Source organism: Bos indicus x Bos taurus, chromosome 22, assembly GCF_003369695.1.
Source record: "Bos indicus x Bos taurus breed Angus x Brahman F1 hybrid chromosome 22, Bos_hybrid_MaternalHap_v2.0, whole genome shotgun sequence".
NCBI lineage: Eukaryota > Metazoa > Chordata > Mammalia > Artiodactyla > Bovidae > Bos > Bos indicus x Bos taurus.
In genome coordinates, this window is record NC_040097.1 from 27,829,489 (window position 1) to 27,839,274 (window position 9,786).

Below are 9,786 nucleotides of genomic sequence, written 5' to 3' on the forward strand. Positions count from 1 at the left end.
AAGAACACCCAGAGAAGCTTCGAACAAGAGAGAAAGAAGCCTTTTCCCCAGCAGAAACTATTTTTGACGGTTCAGATCAGTGTCCATCCATCAAAGAGAAGTTAGAGATTGAACTTGACTTCTCCATCCTGAGCAGTTTAGTGTTTCTGTTATGGACTCATAAACAAAGCTAGGCTGCCATCGCCAAAGGGAAGAGGGGCAGTGAGGCGGGTATTTGGATAATGCATTGGACATCTTTGGTGCTCAGAATAGATAATAAAATAAGGATCTTGCCTAATTTATCCAGATGGTTTTCTAAAAAGTTCTGCATTTAAGTACTGCCATTTTCTAAAGGTTGTTTAAAGGAATTTTTGATGCTCTTTTAAGGAAATGAAAGGTTTCTCTGATGTGAATAATTGTTCTTTGCTTTGTGTGGTTGAAGCAGGAATTGGCTTCAAAATATGTAATGATGTGTATCAGGCTACCCAGCCCATCAGAACTGGTGTCATGAGGCTGGAACAGGTTAGAGAGGCCAGTCTAGGCCAGTTGTTGACTCTGTAGTTACTGGTTGATAAGAAAGTTTGAAAGTTCTAATGGGGGTACCGAGGGGGGTTCTTTAGGGTATGCAAGACGGTAACTATTCACTATACAAAAGTCTATTAGTACAAAAGTCTATTAGTATTTTAAGTCAGTATGGTAATATGTACATGAACCATGAGAATATCAGCCCTGCTATCTGTGTATATGTTGCAAGTATTGGGTAGTTTTTAAAGCAAGCTCCACTAGTTAAAATTCCAATGTGTTGAACTTGTAAGTTTCCAAAAGAATGATCTGAATTTCAAAGGGCATATCTGATTCCAGCCCCTAAATCATGAGTCTTAACCTGGTCTTTCTTCTCAGAATTTTCCTTTCAAAACATAAAATTGGTTCTTGGATTTTTATGATGCAGAAAACATAACACTTTATGAAACTTTTTATAAGTGAAGACTCTGTTTTTCTAGTTTAGTTGCCTATACTGACCACATTAGCCAGTAAATGGCTCTACGTCCCTGGCTTGCAGCCAGAAGGCTTGTCGAAACCATCCTATCTTGTTAACCTACAAATTGAAGGTGCCAAGAAGTCAATCTGGAATATTGTATTTCATTCCAATGAAACATCTACAGAAGAGAGTGTTTAAAACTGAACCTAGTTTGTGCTACTTACTCCAGAAGTCATCTTAATTAGCTGGTCTGGAGTATGGATTTTTGGTTTCCCTTTGGTTACATTTTTCATGAAGATGATTTTACCAGATAATTTGAAGAAACCCTTGCAAGTTAGTTTTAAGCTACTCTGGATTTTAGCCAGTATGGTTGGAAATCAGTAGCCGTTGTTTTGAACATGTTGTTGACATACTCTCTGCCAAATCTCCATTCCCTATTCCAGTGATAACCAATCACCCTATATTGATGGTAATCCTTGTTCTCATAGTACCTTCAGACTTAAAACTCCTTAAAGAACAATAACACAAGTCAAAATATTTCAGAATTTAGATATGTAAAATTCCAAGAGTACCAATGAGAAGACTCTTTGGCTGACAGAAAATAAAACAAAAGAGAGAAATCGTTAGTGCTGCTTATTTGTGACCCATGTCATTTTCTTTTATTTGGCTTTCATGGAGTATATTTTAAAACCATCATGCTTGCAGTAATACATCCTAGACATTCTTCTGAATCACCAAAGTATGGTGTGGAATCTGATAATGGTAATAGAGTCAAGTACGCACTGTGTTCGCTATGCCACCGGGTGGGTTGAACGCAATCCAAATAGTTGAACAGTATAAGAGAAATAAATCACCCTTACAGGCAGTTTAAAAGCAGAAGATGCACCTGTTTCTGGTGTGTGTATCTATTTCAGGCAAGGAAATAAGAGAGTCCTCTATAGCCATGTGTGTGGCACGTCAGCCAACTAAGAATTCTCAAATCTCTTTAGAGAAGGAAAAAGAAGGCAATAGAAAAAGCTGAATGTTTCAGACCTTACGAAAACCCAAACACTGCAATTGACATATTTTCTTCCCCCTTCTTTACAAAGAAATTCATGATGAAATAAACACTTTTAAACACAAAAGCCACAAGTTAAGTCCAAATGATATACACAGGCACTCCATCCCATATAAATGGATAACACAAGTCCTTAGATCATATGCTCTAAAAAATAGGTTTTATATGAATTTTTCTAGTATGCCTTGTGTGTTTTTCCCCATCAGAGTATAAATATGCCTACACACTTCAAATGTTGACTCTAGCAACTTAACTTTTAAAAGATTAAGTCACAGATGTATTTTAATTAGGAATCATATGTTTTCATTGTTCTTTAAGAAGTAATCTTTAGGGTAAAAAAGACATTATTAAAGTGAAAAGAAGAATAAAAAAATCACCTCTTTTTGTTTTATGGGTAAGATTTGTTCAAAGAGTTCTTTAAGAAAAAAACAAAAGCAGAAAACTGAAGAAACATACTCAGATTGCTAATGGCAACTGTGAATTTCCTGCAAACTTATTTTTTAAAAGGAGCTTCAGTGTAAAGAAATTTGCAGGAAAGATTCCTGGGACTTCAGTCTTTCTCACTACACTTTTTTTTTCCATATAAACTCCCTATTATGTGAGTTACTTCCCAACTAATCATACTAAGCCAAAATTCTCAGCATTTTTTGAAATGTCGATAAACAAAAGATGGTTTAAAGTGTGCTCTAATTTAAATTTTTAGGATGCTCATTTTTCAAGGAAGGTGGAGAGTAGAAATTCAGTGTTTCATTTAACCCACCAGACACCACAGAATATAGACTAGCCAGGGTAACAGGCCACAGTCTGAAGGAAAATCTTGGGGAAATTGGATCTGGGTGACAATAAAACTCAGAAGGAAGGAGAGAAGGTAAGTGGAATCAAGCAGAAGCTTTCCTTTCAGGAGACTTGGCAGAATAAATCATAGGGAAAGAGGAAACTTCCTGAATGCCACACCATGGAGAGAAAGTAATCACACTTGAGAGGTGCTCCAAAAACATGGCATGGGCACAGTAAAATAGATGCCTTCTGAGAAGAAGCTTGGTGCATCTGGGTGAAGTTTCTTGGCTAAACTTTAACACTGTTCCTGCTTGATCATAGCTTCAGTTGTTTTATCAAATTGCTTTGTTAGGAATTTGGAGCTAGACTAAACTACCTAAATATTGACTAGAGATTTTCTTTCTATGATTTTAGATATCCATTAGTTTATCCCTTTTCTTTAAACTGATATATGAAAAACGTAATTTGGCTAAATTTTACCCCTGTTCCTACTTGATCATGGCTTCAATTTTTATTATTACATTGCTTTGTAGGTAGTTTGTAGCAAGACTAACCTGCCCAAATATTGACTAGGGATTTTTTTCCTATGGTTGTGGCTACCCATTGGTTGATCTCTTTTCTTTAAACTGATGGAGGAAAAGCATAAGTGTGAAAGGTGAAGAGGCTATCATCCATATTTTCAGGAATGAATCTACTCCCTTGTGCATTCAGGAAGAATGACTTAATTCAAAAAGCTAGATTTCCCCTTTTGAGGAAATAAGTTGTCTGACAATGCTGTAATAATTTATGTGTAGAAAGTGAACAATGATTGTTTGGGGACAGGAGGAGGAAGGGAATAAAATGAGGACAAATCCAAAATCACTTGGGAAGGAAAATTAGTAGATTAAAATACCAGAACGTAATCTGGTTTTATATCTGGGGAAATATCAAGCAGTTTTTTGGATTTCCTTCATCCAAGTATGTTAATGTCTTTCACATTAGTGAGGAGATCAACAGTTAGTGTACACTGTAAAGTCTCATTCCCTAAGAGTAAATTACAGACCTCAGATTGCAACCTAACCCCTCAGATTACACACCTAACCACAATAGCCATCTTTTCAGATGTGGTATGCCCTGTGACTCACCCAGTGCAATTCACCAGAGTCATTTGTCCACAGCCTCCTGGCCTTATCCTCCTAATGGCTTTGCATATCTCCACCCATTCTAATCACCCCAATGTTTTTTTTTTAATATTACTGAGGAGTAAAATACCAGCTTTGACATATTCCAGCTTCTTCACTCAAAATTCCACCAGGCGTGAAAGATTCTGAGAGTCTTGACAGTCTTGATCTCTAGTCCATTCGTTTTGCAAGAAATGTCTGAGAGAGAGAGAGAAATGATGGGGAAAGAGGGGAGGCTGGAGTGGGAGTGGTATTCAGAGATCGCAGGAAGGAAGAGTAAGCTATCTTCTTAAAGAATAAAATATGCTATCAAAATTGCCACAAATGATCCAACTGTGCTCGTTCATTTCTTTAACTAATAAATAGTATTAAACCTCTATTATCTAAAGTTAAAGTCTTGGGAATGTGATAATGGTCATGACATGGCCCCTGGTCTTCCATGAAGAATAGAGCCGAAAGTCGGGTGGGATGGGGAGAGAGGGAGGGTCATTACAGATTTTTTTTTAAAAGGCAATTCCAGATCAGTTTCAGAAACATCTCTTTCTCCTTCCTTTTGGTGGAAAAGAAGACAGTGAAAACAAATGTCATAAACACCACTGGACTATAAGAAACCAAAGTTTTAAAGTATCTGTTATTTGTATGGAAAGAGTAAAAAAATAAATGTGTGAAGTTTTCTTATACATTCTGCCCCTGACCCAACCAACTTTTGAATGCAAGCATGTATTATCATTCCTACCTAACCCTGAAAGCTTTAAATGGACTTCACTCCTGGACTCAGAATACTCAGTTTCTAAAGCTATAAAGAATTAAGAGATGATGAAGAAAACTGTTTTAAGTCCTAGAACTCTAAAATAGAACCTTCAACTTTATTAGAACCATCATCATGCTCTAAACCGGTGATTCTTCATGCATGCATCCTTCAGAATATGAGTCTTTGGGACCATTATTTGAATGGATTGAATGACATCAGTGGTTATAGAAGTATACCATTGATTGCCCTTGAAAACGATATCATTGTTTGAGTGGAACAGTTTCTCACCTTGCAAAGGTCTCTTAAATTCCTCAACAAATGTGATCCAACCTTGGCAATGACTTCACCTTATGCCACCCCTCTGCATCTTACGAGTGACCAACATGACGAGGCTAATGAATTTCCTTCTCATGAAATTCTCATCAGACAGACATAGGAATAACTACATAATTTACAGAAAGAGTTCAGTGCAAAATGAAAACACAAAACCCCTTTTTAAAAATTACTAAGAATTTCAAGATGGCAGTTGTAGGTCATTAAACCAAGTGTGAAATCCTTTTCGGCACGGGGCTCCCCACAGTTACGTAGGTTGCATGCCTATGACCGCAGTCTTGCTTAACCATTGCTCCAAGAGTCTGTGTCCTCACTTGTGGCAAAAAGTAATGAATTGATTAAATATGATGGCCTGTGCATGTGCTTTGATCATCGTTTGAAAACTGCTGCTCTAGACTTGAACATTTTTTATTTCGGTGCACTTGAAAGAAGCAACATCCTAAAAATTCCTGGTGTCCTTAATTTTCCTCCTAATCATCTTTCTTTGTGCCTTCTTTTCCTTCTTTTCTTCCTGAATTTTCTTTCTTTCTCTCTTTGCTTTCAGATTCACCCAAGAACCTAACGGAAGCATCTGTTATAGTAATAAAGGAAAACCAACTCTGCGAAAATACGTTTTAAAAAGTTAAAACATCTTATACATTAGAAGCCAAATGGATTTCTTATTTGCACTTTGACTGATTACCAGATAAGCACAGTGATTTTACTGTGTATCACAGAGTATCCTAGAGTGAGAAGACCCGAAGTTTTGGCGGTACCATGGAAAGTGGGTTAAGGAAAAAAAATGGGTTTTCTCAATGCAAATTTTTTGGGATTATGAAGAACGATCAACTATCTTCTCATTTGGATCTATAGTTACTTTGTACCACTTGAAATACATGTATATACATAATATTTTGAAATATTATATATTCTCTTCAAGAATTGAACTGTACCACAGTTTGAGACGGCTGGTGTACCTCTTTGAGTTTTGGATGTTTTGTTTTGTTTTCTTGTCATTTCTTTTGCTATTGGCAAGGAAAACATGTGCCCTTTGGAGAGGTGGGCATGGCACTGACACTGGAAGGCCAGCTACAGGTGGACTCCTGGAATCTGAGGCATCAAAACAACACTGAGTCAAGAGCTTCCTTCTGTTTCTACCAGATGGCCCGAGGAAGCTCATCATCCTGATTTATTGTTTTCTATCCTGTGCAATATTAGCATGCAAGCTTGACTTACACAACCATACTTTATATTCAATTGATATAACCGTTCTAACCTCTTCCAGGAAAATATTTTTAGAACTACTAGCTTTTCCACAGATAAGAAAAATGAGGATTCTTGAGGGAGCCACTCCACCATGCTGTTAAGACTCTGGCAGAGTGATGGTCAAATATGGATCCCTGTATTAAGTTCTGTAAATACAGTGTCTTAAGGCTTTGTATAGCTATCTTAAACTGCAGAAATGTCCTCTGATTAAATCCAAAGTCTGACATAATTAATAACATAGTGCTGTAGCATTGAGTCTTATCATGGCACCTCTTTCTACATTTGATTTGATTTTTCCAAGAGTATTCAGAGATCTCTTCTGATGAGATGGAAAGACTGTTAAAGCAGTTAGGTTTCAGAATGATCTGTGTGACCAAATGTTGGACAGCCCTATTAAATTGCTAAATAACTTCTTTCTAAATCACTGTGTCCTCTTCATTTGCCGTTTATTTTTCCTCGATCAGCATTAGCCAAATCCAGAGAACATTCATGTAGCGACACATAGTCCACAAGAATTATTTGCACAAGGTCATTGCTGCTATCATAACCAATATTTCCAATTCTAATATTTGAAAACTAGAAATTCATTACTAGAAGTTCAGTGTTCTCAGCCAGCAAGATGAAATGTCAAATCCTATTATTGGGCTTCCATAGTGGTCACCTGGATGATACATACAGGGCTCAGCCCCCCAAAGATCAATTTGTGTCCATCTTCTTTTTTTAGAGTTACTTAGCTGACACTTTTAAGAAAGACTATCTACTTAAATTCTTGTTTAAATAGATATTATGTTAGCACTCTGGTAGAGCGTAATATTACTGTACATTCCTGTTACTTATCATATCACACTGCAAGTGTGTTTTTTCCCTCCAAAATCTTTTCTCCAGAATATGTGTTATTAGGGCCTATTACTAGATCAGCGGCACAGTGAGTCTCTTAGAGTGGATTTTTCAGTTAACCTTTGGGTAAAATCCAGAGGCTTCTTCATCTTTTCTAATATACCTTGAAATCTGATTGAATATATAAATACTCTAGGTGGATTTGTTCTGCATTTTGAATGTCTATAGAAGCATCCAAAAATGGAAATGGAAACCTTATTGCAAAATCTGAGCTTCCTAAACACTTTAACAAATATTTTCTAGGAGGTAGCATAAAATTCATACCAACAATTCAGAATTGCTTGAATTTTGTGGTCCATATCCATGTACCATGTAATACGTTACAAATTGATTTCATCTATAAATTTCAGAGGTGAAAACTGAAGTCATAAATCCCAAGATTTATCTAGAACAGTACATCCCAAAATGTGGAGCAATAGATTTCTGTAATCAAATATATTAGGGAAATTTTTTCCAACAAAATAAAGTAGAAGTAGTTGAAGGGATTCTCAGAGCCTTTAATACATCAAAAGATACTGTGTGTCCTCAAGAAAGACTAAAACAGGGGGAGTAAAGTAAAAGGCTTCCAGAATCCAAACATGTTGAGTGGTCCTTGACTAATGGAGCACTCGTTTGCTGACTAATAGAAGCTGCAAGAAATTATTTCTGTGTGCGGACAGATATACTGTATTGTCACGTCCTCAGTTTTTCTAGAGAACCAGAAGTCTGGATTTTTACATACAATCTTCTAACATTCTTAAATAAGATGAACCAAAATGAGACTATTTCCATTAAAAAACTCTGCAAGCCTTATTGGAGAAGGAAATGGCAACCCACTCCAGTATTCTTGCCTGGAGAATCCCAGAGATGGCGGAGCCTGGTGGGCTGCCGTCTATGCAGTTGCACAGAGTCGGACACGACTGAAGCGACTTAGCAGCAGTAGCAGCAGCAGCAAGCCTTATTACTGCTCAAAATATCTGACCATGTGGCCTTTTCTATAAGATTAGTATTTTCTGGAATATCCTTTGAAGAGTGTTTGTCCTGAATAAAAAATCCAATGAGAAGCAAATTTTTTGTTTTCTATGGCCTCACACATGTGGACCGTACTCATGATTCTCAGCATGTGGGGTTCACAGCTTTTTCCGTTCTGTAACTAGAGCCTGTAAGTCAATGAAAGATCCAGTCTAGAGGTCCATGTCTGTTGTTAGTTCATCTGTTGTTCATTGAATGCGGTAAATTCCCTGGGAAAGAGTTGGAAGAAAAGAGAAGGGGGGGAGGGGGAAAGAAAAGACCACATCAGAATCAAGCAATCATCCAAGAAAACAGTGAAAATATTTGTAAATGTCATCAAATTCAGTTTCCATTTATCCAAGTCCCTTACCAAAATGTGTGAACCATCAACTTGTGTTTAAATTTAACTTGCAGCAGTTTGGGGAATTTTCAGTAACTACCATCTGCCTATTGAATCTGAATGTATATGGTTTTAAAAAGTATATCACGTATTTCTGGTTAATAAAGAGCTCAGTGTGGTGTGACTAATACTGATATTGAGCTTTTGAATCAAGAATGATGAATAATATTACAACATAATTAGAGCAAATGCCAAGGGTTTCTTCCAAATCCTTTCTCATGGTAAAAGGGAAATATGACTCAGTTCATAAGACAAAGATTTTCAAGGAAGGTAAAGCTTATTTGCTGACTTTTTTGTGTGTGTAATTGCATTTACCATAAATGGACTTGGCAAGCACACTGAGATGTTTAACTACTTCTTTTCCCGTTATAGAACAATGAAGAATGTTTTCACCAACACACAGTTCATATCTTTTTCTGATCAAATCCAATGTAAGTTTCACCAAGCAATATAGTGATTTTATAGTGCAGTATATTGTGCCACTTCGCATTGTCACTGCTAAAATAAGTTATGAAGGGTATAAAAACTGTTTATATGAGACAATTCACACATTCCTCACCTGCATGGGATATGCACTCCTCCTTAGAAGGTCAAATATCGTGTCATGAATGAGTTTCTGTTTTAATTAAGCTTGACAGTCCCATTTCAAAATCTATTTGGTTTTGCTTGACAAAGTGTATCATGTCTCTTTTCACTATCTGTCTGCCTTCCAAATAAAAGATTTAGTGTCTAGCAAATTCTAGGGCTCAAGTCACTTCCACCTAGTTTATAAACATAAGAAAGCAACGTAAAAGGCTTTCTATGGAATGTAGAGAATCGGAGCTCATGCAGCAGTAATAGAATATGATTTTGTAGTGCCCGTGGACATTATACAAAAGTGATAAAATAAAATCATATTCACACTTCAAAGTAAATTTAAGAAGAAGCTACTAATTGCACCAACACACACAAATCTCCTGCTAATAAAGATTTTAAGATTTTAGGTTGGATAGTTCAGGATATTTTTTCCTTATAAAAGATCTCAGGAGCCTCACAGTAGAAGTTACATTATGCTGACATCTTTGGTCAACAGTGGCTCTCATTTATTTATTTCCTTAGGTAGTTTGTTTCATTTTCAAAAAGAAAATGTTCAGCTCTCATATATTGATTTTGGTAGCTAGCTACATTATTTAAAAAAATAATAATAACCAATTACCAAACATGAAAGCCAGGACCCCA

General features: G+C 36.5%; 1 protein-coding gene across 2 annotated transcripts in view; it reads left to right on the top strand.

Annotated features, from left to right (window-relative positions):
* Positions 1–8,696, top strand: part of FAM19A1 (family with sequence similarity 19 member A1, C-C motif chemokine like) — a 506,092-nt gene extending 497,396 nt beyond the window's left edge. For both annotated transcript variants that reach the window (XM_027523127.1, XM_027523126.1), the window contains exon 5: positions 5,581–8,696. In XM_027523127.1, the coding sequence (XP_027378928.1) occupies positions 5,581–5,598 (18 nt within the window). In that variant the 3' untranslated portion in view covers positions 5,599–8,696. The remainder of the gene's footprint in view (positions 1–5,580) is intronic.
* The last annotated feature ends 1,090 nt before the right edge of the window (positions 8,697–9,786 follow it).